The 16,058-nt window shown below is 34.6% G+C and overlaps 1 protein-coding gene across 1 annotated transcript in view; it reads left to right on the top strand.

Annotated features, from left to right (window-relative positions):
* The first annotated feature begins 11,167 nt into the window (after positions 1-11,167).
* The window catches only part of SEMA3A (semaphorin 3A), a 200,733-nt gene continuing 195,842 nt past the window's right edge, over positions 11,168-16,058 (top strand). The window contains exon 1 of the mRNA XM_008686188.2: positions 11,168-11,503. Within this exon, the coding sequence (XP_008684410.1) occupies positions 11,392-11,503 (112 nt within the window). The 5' untranslated portion in view covers positions 11,168-11,391. The remainder of the gene's footprint in view (positions 11,504-16,058) is intronic.

The following is a 16,058-nucleotide window of genomic DNA, read 5'->3' on the forward strand; positions in this document are numbered from 1 at the left end:
TTTTGCTGTTCATCTGAAAATAATGGTTTTGACAGCCAGCTTTGTCTCTGCTACCAATCCCATCCTGCATCTCCATGACAATAGTCAGGAAGTCATTCACTTACATTTATGGGGGACCCATTGTGTGAAAGGAATTGCACTAGGAACTTAACAGGAAACAGTCCATATGAGCCTCACCACTGAAATGTCCTGTAATTAAAGTGGTATTAAAGACAAATATATTCATGATATGTGCACTTTACTGACAGAATGAATACATATAAATATGCCCCAAACACAACACATACATATAAAGATTTAGTTCATAATGCGGTACAATGGGTGTTGTGGTGTGACTACAGCTAAGATAAATTATTCTGCAAGACTTTGTAGAGAATTTACTATAAAAAAGTGGACTAACCAAATTACAGATAGAAGAAACTAGAGAAAGGGATACTTACTACAATACTATGTTTACTATATTATACCTGGAAAAAGATCTCTTACCCATTTCTTAACATCCAGTCACTCATTTTCTCAGTTGAGAGAAAGGACGATAGAAAGTATCGCAAAGCCCGTTTAATGAAAACACACCAAAAAATAGAAAAACAATAGCAATCAAGAAAACATTTAGAGAAAATTAAAGGGCATCTTCGTTTGTACAATGAACTAAGTTTTTAAAATTCACAATGTAAAATTGCTGGCTGATTTCTCTTTTCTAGTACTTTAAAGCGTAAATGTATTGTGGAGATATTAGCATTTCGATAAATCAGAATGGGAAGAAAGCTAGTGTCAATCATGTAATTTTTATGAAATTTTTCTGAAATGGTATGAGGCAAAGGAAACATGATCTAGCTGCTGGGGTGGCAAACAGCCCGCCACTGTTAGATAGCTCAAGTGCCACATCCTGCATCTTGTTAAATGTAACTCAATCCAGTCTATTTCAGCAGAAGGGTCTTTATTTTCATCCTGGCACTCCAGTCTTAAAGTAGACTAAAGCTTAAGTTTGTTTAAAGCTACAACATGATTATTCCTATAAAATAATTAGTGACATTTGAACCACTTTCTGATAGACTCAATTTAGTGGGAGACTAAGCGGCTTTCCACATTTATTGAATTCACATTTGAAAACGCTGCTAACTACATTGGAAACACAGCATTTTTGAGGGAGTCCAACAGCAGGGACTTTTAAAATTCAGCCTAGGTTTATAAAACACGATTCTTTTTAAAAATTCTGCTTCACCTATCCCACTGCTTATGGCCAATATGTCTAGAAAGTTTTGCCATGGACTGATACTTACATGAAAATAGAAGCTGTAATTCTATTCAGATTGTCACTCTTGTATTTTTATACTTTGCTATGCTTTAACTTCTGGCAATTATTAAGAAAAAATATGAAAATGTACTAATTTTGTAAATTAAGATATCCATAATTTATTTCTGAATCTAAGTGGTATTTGGTGGGTATCCACCTATAGACTTGAGAAACTCTTCAAAGATCGTTGTGTAGTGTTAATCATTGCCGCATCTTTGCCAATGTATTTTAACAGTGATAATAAAGGTAAAAGGGAAATGTTCCTGTTGAAACTATTATAGTAAAACATTCCATTAGGATGGAAATTAACTTATTTACCAGCCAATCAAGATTCCCTAGTGTTCTGAAAACAGCATGAAGAAAGACTCTTGAACAGTTAAAATACTAAAGAGTGCTGTTGACCTATGAGACGTAATGACTTAAAATATAAATAGTAGCAGGAAATATTCCCATAATAGTTATACAGGTGTTTCACCTGATGACCTAAACTTCTCTGCTTCCCAAAGTTAAGTATGACACTTATCTGGGAAAATAATTTGCTCTGAAACATAAATACTCACTAACGTATGAAGCTTGCAACTTACGTTATTAAAACTCACTTGCATGTTGAGGATTTAGTGCCCGTAATGGGTCATCTTCTAACTTAAGGCTTGATTTACCATAAAAGACACAATTCTTTCCGTACTGTACAAACTGTGAAAGGTGGAGGATCTCAAATAAACATCTGGCCAAGTGAGTCACTAGCAATTTGTTAAGAGGTGAAATGCCGTCCCCCTTCAGTCTGCAGCTGCCTACGGTTGCCGGGCTGATTAGCAAAGGCGACCTCATGCTTGTTAGTCTAAGTCATGGTTTTTTACTACTGCTCTCTCTACTCTTCGTATTCTAACTTAGATATCTTATTCTCCGTGGTCAAACCCGCTGCACTTGATATGTAAATTTGGTGCATTTAAAAATCTAACATGCAGTACTTACAGAACAACTTTCAAACCCTCAAATTAATAGCAACCTAGCTTCTCCTTTCTTCTTTTTCATCTAACATTTGTAGTGTCTACTGCAAGGATTCTGAAGGGGACGTCTTTTCTTACTCCAAGAGGGCATTTTAGAATCGCTATTTTCTTTTTCAACAATATCGACATGATGCCGTCTCCTCCTCATTTTCAATTCTGCTGCCCAGAGGTTGGGCCAAACCCTGTGACTGCAGAGCCTGGCTCCCTTGGGTGTGGATGCAGAGACTTGGCCTAGGAACCCTGACTTCCTGGATGTGCTTGTATTGGGCAATGCCAAATGTGGTATCTGATTTGATCTTAACAGGCTTTGGGAAGAGGGGGATGATCAAATTTATTTCTAGACAAAGAAACTAAAATTTCACTTGTATTGCTACAAATTGTGGTCTTCTGCCTTAAACCCACATGTCCTGTCTCATATAATACATGCATTTTCACAGTAGTCGTGGCTTTCTTTCTGGTAGTTTTATAACCGCCATTCTTAATTTTTTAAATGAAAAAAAAAAAAAAGAAAAAAAACAAGAACTTATTGCCTGCCATTTGGAAACACCATACATTTGGAAACCCTGTTAGAATGTTCATTTCAATTACCACCTATACTGTAATCATTTGAAGGCTAAGGAACTGAAGAGAGGTCTTTCATCTGAGAAGAAAGACATAGCTGTATAAAAAAATAATAATAATAATAACAAAACAATGACACTCCCCATGCTTTGAAGGAGGAACCAAAGATACTCTCTTTCGTGGGCTGTAGTATCATTACATTAGCAGCATTTTAAATGAGCAAATTAGAACTCTCTGTAATGCTACTGTCTACACTCCAATACATGCTTAATATCAGAGCATGGAAAACTAGTGCAATTATATCTGCAAATAAATAATTTCTAAAAACTATTTATGAAAGTTGTGAGATTTCTGGGCCACAATATTTTCACTGTCTAGGATATTTTCCTCTTACACTTTAATTAATTAATCAATCCATTAATTAATAGGTTAAACTTTACCCTATGCTGAATGCTATGCTCTGAAAATAAAATTATAAAAGTTTCTGTTCCTTTTTGAGATTAGAGCATACTGAAGAAACTTATAATATAAAATAGTAAGAGCTATAATAGATACATGCACACAGCACCATAGATTCACAGAAGAGACAGCTCCCAGAATACTTATAAAATATTGTGAGAAATCACGCAAGGCCTTTTCTTTTCTTTCTTTCTTTTTTTTTTAAGTGATCTTAGATCCTGAGTCCCTAATGCAAAATCCTGATATAGGCAGATTAACTTTAGGGGAATACAATAGCCTATAATCATACGTAATCCAACAAAATATGCAGACAATCTGTCATCAGCTAGGGTCTTCCGCAATAACAGAGAAGATAGTATATGAGGAATGAAAACAGATACCGGATTTGATGTAAAGAAAATAGTAGTCTACCTCTGAAACTAATAATATACTATAGGTTATTTAATTGAACTTCAATAAAAAAATAAAAATTGAACAAATTTTAAAAATTAAAAACTCAAGAATATAAAGAAAATAGCAGTAGAGCTATATTTTAAATAAATAAGTAAATAAATAAATAGATAAATAAATAAATAAATAAATAAATAAAGCAAGCAAGCAAGTAAGCAAGCAGGCAGGCAAGCTAGCACTCTAGGTCGAAATAGGTACAGAAAGCTTTGCAGACAGTTTTTATGCTTTATGGTAGAAAGTTACCAAAAAATAAAAGATAAACTGGCTCTGGTTACTGAGAATACATATCACTGTTCTCAAAAAACTTGGAATTTGTTTTGCAAGTCACAATAATTGACACCTACATGATTCTCAAAATTTTGTTGAATGAATGGGTAAATATGAAATAAATAATGCACGAAATATGGTAAGTAAAATATTTTCAAAGATGACTGGATGTGAGAATAAAGAAAAATCTATTTAAAATCGCATCTCTGGAACCGTATGACGTTTGCGGGGTTCCACACAGTGGCAAGCGCCTACAAACTCTTGTTGACAGCCCAAGAAATAGATTAGCATGTTGAGCTTGATTCATTCAAATTTAGTGTTCTTATTTCTCTAAACATTTTTATTTTGGCTTAATAGAATCGAAATAGGTTTCACAACATCACTAAATCTGTAGTAATTATTTAATATGTCAAAATGAGATCGCCAAACACCAAACCATCTGATTCTATCAAAACCAAAAAAATCCAATGCCATTTCTATGAAGTTACACAATGAGAAATGCACTCATTATTGAAATCTGTTAAGTTAAAAAAAATTAGTATTATTATTTTTATGCCTCAAATGGAGTTTTGTAAAATTCACTCTGTTGGATATTTGGGGGTCTTTGCTCTAAATTACCAAAGCCATATATCAACTTCTAAAAAAAAGCATGGGGTTCATCACATTATCATTTAAGTCCTCACGTCAAACCATTTTCAGCTTGGATCTGTAATTTAAGAAGAGTCAAGGCTGGGCATATTGGATGTGATTTCTCCTCTCATCAATACAGCAGGCATGAGAAAATGAATTTATGTTGATTGATTTTCAAAGAGATTTATTGTATGGCTATGTCCTGAGGAAAAATGGGGAAGATTTGAATTTTCTTCATAAATCATTTATTAATAATAATAATAAATTGTTAGCTAATAAACAAGACATTTCCTAATCTCTCCCATAAGGTGACAGCTGCTCCTGTAGCCAGCACAGTGAAATGAAACCTGGCATATCATTCCAACCCCACCCCCATGCCACAAAGGAGAAAATGGGGGTGCATAGCCTGGACCAAATGATATTTAACACTTGAGACAGTAGAGAAAAAGGAAGAAAATAATTGAAGTTCTTTCTTCCTAACTCTTGCCATTTGGAGAAATCTGTGCCCTTGAAGACTAGACTGCACTGTAGATTTTGAGTCACCATCCGCCACACAGTTGGTTTTGCCATTTTAATAAACCCTTTTAAAGGACTTTAATTCTAGGTTTCAGCATTTCTGTTCTCTATCGTTATCAGCTGCAATCTCTTTAAAAACATTAAAAAAAAAAAAAGAAAGGGAAAAAGCCTGTGCTTAGAATATAGAGATTTTAGGAAACTTAACATCTGAGGTGAAACAGTCTTTACAGTGCGTAACAAAAAGAAACTATATGCATCTGCTTTGCCTGAGTCATGTAAAGGAATCCTTGAAAACACCCCTACAGAGTTTCTTCATCTTGTTTATTTAATACAGATCTGCTTATTTATTTATTCGGTGAGAAGGTGTTTTTTACTGAAAGCCAAATAATTAATAACTTCATATTCTGAAACACTCAACAGCCAACCTGCTCATTTCATTTGTATTCCACAGACGCCTCATTTTTTCCTCCTCACTGCCTGGCCTGTACTGATCAGTATTAACAATGGGATTTTTGTCTCACTTGAAAACTTTCTTGTTCCATTTGAGTTGAGGTGGAGACGCTCTCACTTAAAAAAAAAAAAAAGGAAAAACAGGTATTTTGATATTTTCATTGTTTTCTTATTTCAATATGTTAATCTTCAGGGACACTGCATTCACTTATCAGATAATCTGATAAAGCAGCTGTAAGTGATGACAAGCTCCTTAAGTAGATGGAAAAGAAAAGCTCCCATGTAAAACATTTTAAAATGTTGAAAGATACAATGGATTTAAGACATCAAAAGAAGAGAGACTTGAAAAATAATCATTCATATTTCTAATAACTGGATTTTAGCCACTTCCGGCAGCTCTGATACTAACCATAAACAAAATGTTAATGCATCCCTTTTTTGTCACTCTTTTACATCCCCCACTCAAACTTGGTAACCCAGTAAAACTCACCTACTCAGGCCCACGAATCAGATTCTCAAAGAAAGGGAAGCTACCACCTCACCTTACCATTGAAGAACTTCCTCTATAATTTCTGATACCCTTAATTGTCTAAACCTTTCTTGAAATCTGCAGCCACAAATAATGTGACTGGCCAGTTTCTGGTCTCCTGCATTGATCTAAAGTTTATCACTTCAATTCATTTGAAAAACAAGGAGTCTTTTGAGTCCCTCTTTACCTTAAAGTATCGTGAACATTGATGTCAGGAGAGAAAACACAAAACTGTTTTTTTGTTTTGTTTTGTTTTTTTAAGCTGTTACAAAATCATTCCAGAGGCGGGATGAGCTTTTTTTCCTGAAATCTCCATTCACGGAAGTGGGGACGGGGGTGGGGGGGGTGGGGGGGTTAAAGAGCAAGGGAAGAGTTAATGCTTCCCTAGAGAGTGAATTCTCTTTGCCTTTTACCAAGTCCTCCTCTCAACTCAGGCTTTCGTATGTTGCTTATACTAAAAGCATTCACAAGGGTCAGATTCTGAAAAGTTTAACTTAATTTCTTAAATATTGCTTTTAACCTGCCACCCCCAGCTCCCAGTGACTACTACAGTAGTTCTCAAATCTATCATTTTTGGCTAGAACAAATAATGCATCAACTATTTAGTTTGCCCAATTAATAAGATGTCTTCTGATCCTCTAAAGAATGTTTTCACCCACGCAATTCTTTTTTAGAAAAAAGAAAAGGTTTCAAATTCCCTGTACCAGAAAAACCCTCATTAAAAATGAATTTCCAACCTGAGATGTCAGAGCAAGGACAAATGTTCGACTATGACATTTGCTATAATTCTGTTGATCACAGGCCTTTCTCATATAGCAATGAAGCATCCCTTGAAGAAAAAAAAAAAGTAAGAAATAGCAGATGTTAGGTGGAAACTAATATCAGGGTTGTTTTGTTTTGTTTTGTTTTGTTTTGTTTTACGTGACTCAGTTGAACAACACCTTGAAGAGAGTACCAGAAATTTGTCTTTCTTTTTGTATTGGTTTCCTTCTTGATGTTGCTTCTTAAGGGAACTGGTTAACCAACTCATTCTAAAATTCTGAACTCAGTTATTTCTCTTAAAGAGGTCATCTACTTCTGTCAGAGGCACACACTTTGGGAGCAGTACTCTATCCAACCACAATAAAACAGGGTTGGAGTGGGATTACAGGGGGAGGCAAGCATATTTACCAAAGTGCACCGTAACTTCAGGTATATTTAATCCGCTAAATTTTTAAATACATCTAAATTATATTTCTCCGTATATTCTTTTATGCACAAATATAGGAAGAGTTTTCACCTACCACTGACGGTAAGATCCAGGGCATCGATAACCTGAGGAAGTACTTGGAATACCATCTCACAAGTTAGAACGAACATTTCTGCTCTTAAATTACAACGTTGGTTGCCATCCCAATTTGTTTCATAATAAATAAAATACAAAGAGCGGGCATTTAAAAAAATATCACATTGGTTTTACCCAATGTATGCAAAAATCAAAAATACATTTTCAATGGAGAAAGGCTTTAATATGCATCTTCTCTGACATTACAGGTCTTGGGGGGAAAACAAAACCTACCCAACCTGTTGAGAAGTTGGAAGTGCTGTTTCTCTAGAAAATCAAGCACACCACCCAGAAAACTGTCACTCTCACTCGGAAGTCTTTGTAACCCATCTCAATATGGAGCGGGGCGAGGCTAAACACTGCTGATTTATATGACAGAAATGTATACAACACCACGGTTATCATAGTAAGCACCTGCTCAAATTTGACTCTGGAGTAGGAGTTAATCACATCTGAAGAGTTGAAATTTAAAAAAAAATACTAGTGATTCACCTGCAAGTAAAGTTAGTTATAGCACGTGATATAGACTGCAAGTTAGAAAATCATTGAAAATAGACTACTTTGAGAAAAAAGCAAAATAAGATTTTTCATTTATGCCTTAAATAAAATTTGATGTTAAAAGGTCAGTGTAATATTTCTGACTTTTAAAGAGTAGTAAATGATGTGCTAACATCAATGGCTAAGGTGACAAATACTGCAGGCTTACTCATACCAGAGCTTGGGCCACAGACTGTCAGAGTAGGGCGTGACGTTCCTTGGGGGGTGAATCAAAATCTCCATTTCACACACACAGCCAGATTTTGAAAAGTTCTGAAAAACACCCGCCCAGATCCACCCTACCTTGTTTCTACCTCAGCTGAGAAATATGTTTAACCTTCATTATCCTTTATGTGTTTGAGAGTATAAGAAAAAGTTGAAAACAACTTGAACCCTGATGAAAGTCAAAGACTTCAAAAGAGGTAGAAATATAGATTCCATATACTTTTGTATTTCTCAGGCATGTAGTTTTTCTTTCCTTTTTTTTTTAAGTTACAGTTAAAATATCCATGGCGTAGCTACACTTTTCTTTTATAATTTAATCAGTCTAACATAGTTATGCTTACCCAAAGAATTTACTATTTTCATACTTTTTAAATAAAAAAGGCCACAGATTAGCAAATGTGAAGGTGAATTTATTAAGCTTTCAAACATTTGAAAAGACACAAAGATCATAAATTTAGAGGGTAAGAAAAATATGAAATATAGATAAATATATGAAAATGGGTTTTTTAAATTATGTGTGTGTTTCTAAACATGGGGTGTCTGTACTACCAAATTCCAGACTTCAACATTAATTTAAATTACTTGTTTTACAAAATTAAATAACTCTGTCCTGATTTTGTGGTTCAAAATCCAGATTGAATGTCTTTCCTCCCCATGGAGTCAATTCATCCTCTTTTATCTGAATTTTACCTACAACCTTTCATTTTTCCTGGAACACATCAAAATGTTTCAGAATTAGACATTACGCAAGTGAAATGGATACATTTCTAAATTTGCTTATCCTGTTTAGTTTTGACAAATGTAAACTTGTTCCCCTACCCTAGATACCGAGAGCTAGAGAAAAAACAAATATTTAAAGACATTTAAAATATATATTAATGAAAATGGTGCAACTATTTAAACTATTTAAACTAATTATATGTGATATTTCAAAAGGTTAATTCATTAGTCCAATCCTCTAAATAATCCCAAAATAACATGAATTCCTCTGTAGAATAAATGTCTATAGAGAGTAATCCATGGAAGACAGACAAGCCTCTTGTCGTTTGTAGCCTTAATCCATTGCCTAGAGCGTGAAAAGTGCTCAGGATAACAAGTGTGGGAATCAGTAAAATCAACATTATTTTTGGATTTTATTTTCTTAACAATACTGACTGATCAATAGGCTTGCGGAAACTGACAAATACAATACGGTCAGTTTGATGAATCAATCTAGTGAAGTAGAGAGAATCCCTCCACCCCTTCCCCCATTCTCCCTCCTTTAAATCCTCTTCCTCCTTCTCCTCCTTCTCCTTCACCCACGGACTCACCCACCCCCCCCCCACACGAAGAGACAGAGATAGTGACAGAGAGACAGAGATAGTGGCAGAGAGACAGACGGAAAGAGGGAGGGGTGGAGGGACATGCTTTTTTCCTATTGGTCTGTAGACATTAAGTCAAGAAAGCTATACTGGCGATGCTTAGATCTTTTTCCGTAAGAATACTAAGCCACTTTCAGTAAGTGTTTACATTTGTAATTGGGAGACTTGCCCTCTTCTTTCAGTTGAGAAATTTCCATACTATTGAAGTAGGGTTCTCTCTTCTGTTTTTCAATTGTGTGTGTTGTAATGCGGGGCGGGTAGGGCAGAAAGAGTTGAGGAGTAAAGAGGGGAAAGTTCCTGTCCTATTAACTTTTATATTTCCCAACCCTCCATATCCTAAAAGGATATCAGCTTTGGAGAACATCGAAAGAAAACTAGAAGAGGAAATTGAAACACCTCAGACAAAATGTCTATTTAGAAAGAACTGATGGTGTCTGTATGACTGCCTGAACACACACATTCTTGTGCACAGAAAATTGAATAACCCCTCAGCAGCTCATGAAGACACAGAGATATTCTCTTTCTGTTGGTCCTTGACACTCAGCAGGGACTTTTGTGAACTTTGTCATCTTCCTCTGCCCTTTAAACCAAAACTAGGGAAGTGGCTTTAATTAATGAGATGTGATGCATTACAAATGTGAGCCAGAGCATTCCAGAAGCTGGAAAACCATAGATGTTTTTAAATTCTGAGTATCCCTTTGAGTTGTAATTTATAATTCTCAGTGGACCTATATTTGTCTTGAACTGATTGTTGAAATGGGCTTTACTAGGAATTTCTTCACTGAAATTGCAGTGGGGCGGGGGAAGGGGGTAGTTGAGCCAAGGGGGGGGGGTGCTGGGAAGAGGGAATGATCTCTAACAAGGCTTTAAAACCTTCAGTGGTTAAAGTTATAGTGGTGAAAAAGATATACATATGTATATGTGTCTATATGTATATAGTATATTTGTCTATATGCATACACACACACATATAACATACAAGTTCAAAGGAATTATATCATGAGTATCAGTTGTAAATTATGTAGGTAGCAGGATTCAGATTTTTTTAATCAAAATTGCACCTAAAAATGGCTATAAAACAACGCGTGCCTTGGGAAGTAAATTTATAGCTACATGCCTTTCACAGGCACGCTGGAGGGTTCTGCTCCCAGCTCTAATCTCTATGAGATGTTTTTTGCATGTGTTGTGTGACAGGAGGGAAGGGGAGTGGGTTGAGCTCGCCTGTTCTCCCATTGTCAGCCAGTCTAGTGAGTGTTGGGAAAACCTGTCTGTGGGATCTTGTGTCATCTCTCCCTACATGTGTACAGGAAAAGTCCGCGCTGCTCACGGTTCCTCTCTCTCTCTCTCTTTCTCTCTCTCTTTCTCTGTTTCCCTTTCATTCTGCTTCCCCGGAGCCGAATGAAGCAGAGAGCAGGATTAGAGTCCGCCACCGGCTATCAGAAGAGCCTAGATAAAAGGAACTGCTTCTTAAGCACCACTGCAGCAGCCCTTGTTAATTTTTTTTTTTTTTTTCTTTCCACACAACAGTTGTGCCTCATTATCCGGTGCCTGGCTCGTTTTTTTTTTTTTTTTTTTTTGGAGGGTTTGAAGTTTCTGTGCTTCAGTGACTGTTACAGAAGAAGAGGTGTTAGTGTTGCCGTGAGGTCTTGATTGTCTGCATTTATGAATGAAACTGACCTAAATCACCTGTTACCTCCAGTTTCCAGATTGTTTGAACTTCTCTGGCCGCACAATACAGGAGGGAAGGCTGAAGCAGCATAGGGACCTACAGCGTCTGCAGCATGGGCTGGTTCGCTAGGATTGTCTGTCTTTTCTGGGGAGTGTTACTTACAGCAAGAGCAAACTATCAAAATGGGAAGAACAATGTGCCAAGGCTGAAATTATCCTACAAAGGTAAATCTTTATTTTTCTTTTATTTTGGCTAGCTTTGTAATGCCCCCTGCCCCCCACCCTGCCCCAACCTTTTCATTCCTTGAACTCCCTCCCAGCCCAAACCATAAAACCTTTAGTTTAACCTGGGAAACCTATATGATTGTGTGTATCTTTCTGAGATGATTTTAACACTTTTTTATAAAAGCGTGTCTCCTCTTTGATATATGACAATTTAAATGCAAACAAAGAACATTTAATCACATTTGCAGAGAAGAGCTGAATGCCTAGTAAATGCTGATCTGTATATGTGATCATATGTTCTGTTAATTTTTCTGACTCGACTTCTATTAAAATATCTTTAAAAAATCACTATTGCAAAAATAGTCTCTTTGTAGATGTGAATGCTTCACCTATAGTAATTGTTATGATAAATTGTATTTTCTTAGTTTTAGGCACTAAATGGTTAATCGTCATCATGAATATTCAGTTTGTTCAAATCTGACAATCAGATGCTTAACATAAGCAGTAGATCATGGTTTGCCAAGAGAATATAAACTGGAGGGAACAGACTAGTTTTTCCACAGTGTGTTATGATTGTACAAAAGACTGTGTATTTGGCTAATTGGTGTAAAGCTAAAGCCTTTGAAATATAATGTTATTTAATTCCATATGTACTTCAGTGAGAATTGAAGAGACATTACTTTCTGGTTGTACAGCTAGTTGTGGGAACTTCTTTTAAAAAAGTATGAATTTAAGAAAGGAAAAAAGCTTTATCACATGATTGCTAGTACTTTATTTGGTTACAGTTTAATGCATATGCTTGGTTTTTTAATGAGGACTTTAAAGAAAATATTTATTCTGTATTTGTTTAGATAGATTTTGTAGATAGATGTATCAAATAGTGCTAACATAGATTGAAAATTATATATATATATATAACTTTTAATGGAAGAGAATGTTTATATAACTGAGATATTAGTAAAATGGGGTTGGAGATTAAAATATTTTACCTCAAGTACTTTTACTCCCTAAGGTGTTGCTTTTCTTATGATTCTCAGATTTCGGGAATTGGGGGTGGGGCAGTGGGAAGCTTCAATTATATTCTGTTTTTAGCCTATAATGTGAAAGAAAATCATTGAATCTGTCTGTGGAGATGTCTGTCTACTGCACATTGCTCTTATGCCAAAAACATATTCTTTAATTTTCACATGATGGGGAACATCTCTTTCTGAATGCCCTAGTGTGAATGAGGACCACAAATAAGAAAGAAAGATGTAATTTTCACACTTTGGATTAGAAAACTCAACACCTATTAAATGTGTTTATTTGGAATTAATACTTGCTAGATAAAATACATTGGGTTGAAAAAAATATTTATTTTTCATATAACAGTTTTCTAGTTATTAAAGTGGGAATGGATTTAAAACATTAGCAAACAGAATTGCAATTGTACTTATCATGCAAGATTTTTAAAAATTATATAGCTTCTATTAAATATTTAATTAAATCTCTATTGTATCTCTAGTAACTGTCTAAATTATTTTTATAGTGTATGATATTATGGCATCTGTATTTTCCTCAGTTTTTGCTATTTTCATTCTTGGAGAGGATGCCATCAAATAGTATTTAGGTTGATGGTCGATTTTATCCAAGTTTATATGCCCTATGAGTAAGTTTCACATGCAACTTTACTTCTTGAAGATGCAAATGGCTATATGTATAATTTTAGAGTAACAAATTTGAAGCATGAAACACACTTTAAAAATCTACTAGATTTGGAGATATGTGTTTAAATGCTAAATAAATTGTAAAATAAGTAAGAATTGAGAATTATATATATTTTGCAAGAATTTTATTTCCATGATAATAGATTACTTTCCATTATAGAAGAGGTACCATTCCTTTCTATATACTAAACAGATAGCATTTAACTGGAATAGTCCTTTGATATGTGTACAGGCTTTAAACTTGTCTTGTGTATATTGACAATATGTATATATTGGACACTGGTCTTTATAAATTCCTTTTAGCAATGGCATCCATTAGAATTATTCTGCCTTTTTTTTTTTTTTTTAAATCAAGAACTGCCCCACACCTACATAACAATTCTATTGAAATACCTAGGGGTTGGCAATTTGGTAAAATAAACTGTGAAATGAACAACAAGAAGAAGAAAAGGAATAGCCTAAGCAATTTTTCTTCTGTCATTTTATTGGTCTGTCATTACCTTTTTGTCTCTACATGTTTTGCCAAAGCAAATGCCTGGTAGCCAATTGTTAGTACTTTGTTTCTAAACTATAATAAAGATTTTTTTTTTTTTAGCTACTTCTTTTTCCTCCTTAATTAGATGTCAAACACGGTTAAAACATCCACTGCTTTGCCCTTAAAAATATTCCAGCATGATTCATGAAGAGTTAAATCCCTGCCAACCCTAATTTCCCATGGTCACTTGTTTTCAAAGATCCACCATTAACTCTCTCATTGCTCAGGTTGCTAAGACGAAGTTTCAGGCAATCACTGTGCTTACTTTCTACTTGTCATCTTGCCTAGTAGGAAATGAAAGAGATTTGATATGTTAAATGAGAAAGAAAAAGAAGAACAAGAAGGGAGGCTTTGTAGTGGATGTACATATATATCTAATAAGGTACCTCGTTACTTTCTAGGAAAAAGGGATTGAATAGATGTGTTCAGGACCATCTGGAGAAGTGATAATATTAGAAAAATGGGGTATGCTGGCTTTTCCTCTGAACCAATCTGATTTAGAATCCTTGTGGGGGAAGCAAATGTGAGAACTCTGTAAATCTCAGCAGTCACATACAAATTATCCTCAAGAAACATTCACTCAGAGATACTTTTGCCTTCCTTAAATATATGTAATATAGCTAAATGTTAAAATGTTTCTTTTTAAAATTGATGCATAGCTGTTTATTTCTCCTACAAAACTAGTCAAATTTCACTTTTCTCATGAAAAACCAGACTATCATATAATCTTCCTTTTGGAATGTGTGGCACAATGAAGACTTCAGAAAAACCTATGGAAATCACAAGGAAATAAATTAGATTTGGGGTTTTAAACAAATGACAAATGTTCCATCACTCAGTGTAATGAGCTTTTCCAGGACACTGTGTGCTTCAGTTTTAGGAGAAATCAAAGACACATGCTAGTCTGAATGTGATGGTGATCATGTGAATCCAAAGGTTAAATCAGTGCCTTTAACTTTACTTTCATAGGGAGGATTTAGTAAATAGCACTTAAATAAATGTTTTAAAGACCTTCTTTTCGTACTTTGTTAAGCTTTTCTTTCCCCTCAGAGTCGTTCAATTGTTATGACAATGAGATTATCAGCTAAATCAAAATTCTCACACATATCTTTCTGATAATAGAAGATAATATTTAATTAAAAATTATGAGATAAAATTTACAAAAGCTTTATTTCCCATTGCTCAGTACATTATGATCATTTCAAATTCCGTTGATATGAATAATGATTTATTAATTAAACTTGGCAACTTCTCAGAGATTTTTCTTTACTTCTACCAGAGCACACAGATATACGCAAACATATACATGTATATATATATGAATATATTAGTATATTTGAATGACAAAACTTTATGTTGATGTCTTATAGCTGAGAAAAAGTAATCTTGGCAGCCTACAGGTTGTGAAATTTACAAATGATCTACAACAAAATTGTTACTGGTTTACAATGATTTTCATATTTTAAATTATGTATGTATGTATGTATGTATTTATTTATTTATTTTAGAGTGGGCGTGATCTTTTGGGTCCCATGAAAAGTTCTCATGAATAGCTCAAGTATTCACATGATTGTGTAGAATGGAATATGTCTTATAATCTCCTCACAGCTAAAAAGAAAAGTTTCTATGAAAGGTAGAGGAATATATATATATATATTCATACACACCCACACAGAGCAAAGAAGCTATAAATTCATTGCAATATCTTTTTTCTACAGTCACTGCATATTTGACATCAGGTCTCTGACTTGCTGATTCTTATTTAACATGGTCTTTTCTTCTCAGATTCTGTTAACTTTAAAAATCATATTTTATTCTGAAATACTCAGTTAAAGCACACTGAAAACTAGAAATTTTTATTCACCTACTCAACAAAGATATTCTGGCAAAATAATGAAAAATAAAATAAAACAAGATGCAGTCACACATCTTGTGATCCAATCTTGGTCAGATCAAATGCGGGCTAGTGAAAGTCTCCAATTTGTGGCTTCTCTGATTAAAGCTGCCGACCAGATTGGCCTTTGAAATAATAATTTATACAGTGTAGACTTTAGCAAGCAGGGAAATAACTGAGACCACAAAACCATGCCATGTAAAATTCTAACCCACCAAATTTTGATAATGATATTCAGTCACTACTAGCTTAAGGAAACCTGAATACTGAAGAGATAATTTTTCCAATTTCTAACTTGATGTTGTTATTCCTCTTCATATAAATTATTTCCAAGACTCTACTCCTGACAGTTATATAAAATACATGAATATTTAGACAATTAAATAGATGTATAGATCTGTGATAACTGATTTCTCTTTG

This window comes from Ursus maritimus, unplaced genomic scaffold (assembly GCF_017311325.1).
Source record: "Ursus maritimus isolate PB19 unplaced genomic scaffold, ASM1731132v1 scaffold_3, whole genome shotgun sequence".
Lineage (NCBI taxonomy): Eukaryota > Metazoa > Chordata > Mammalia > Carnivora > Ursidae > Ursus > Ursus maritimus.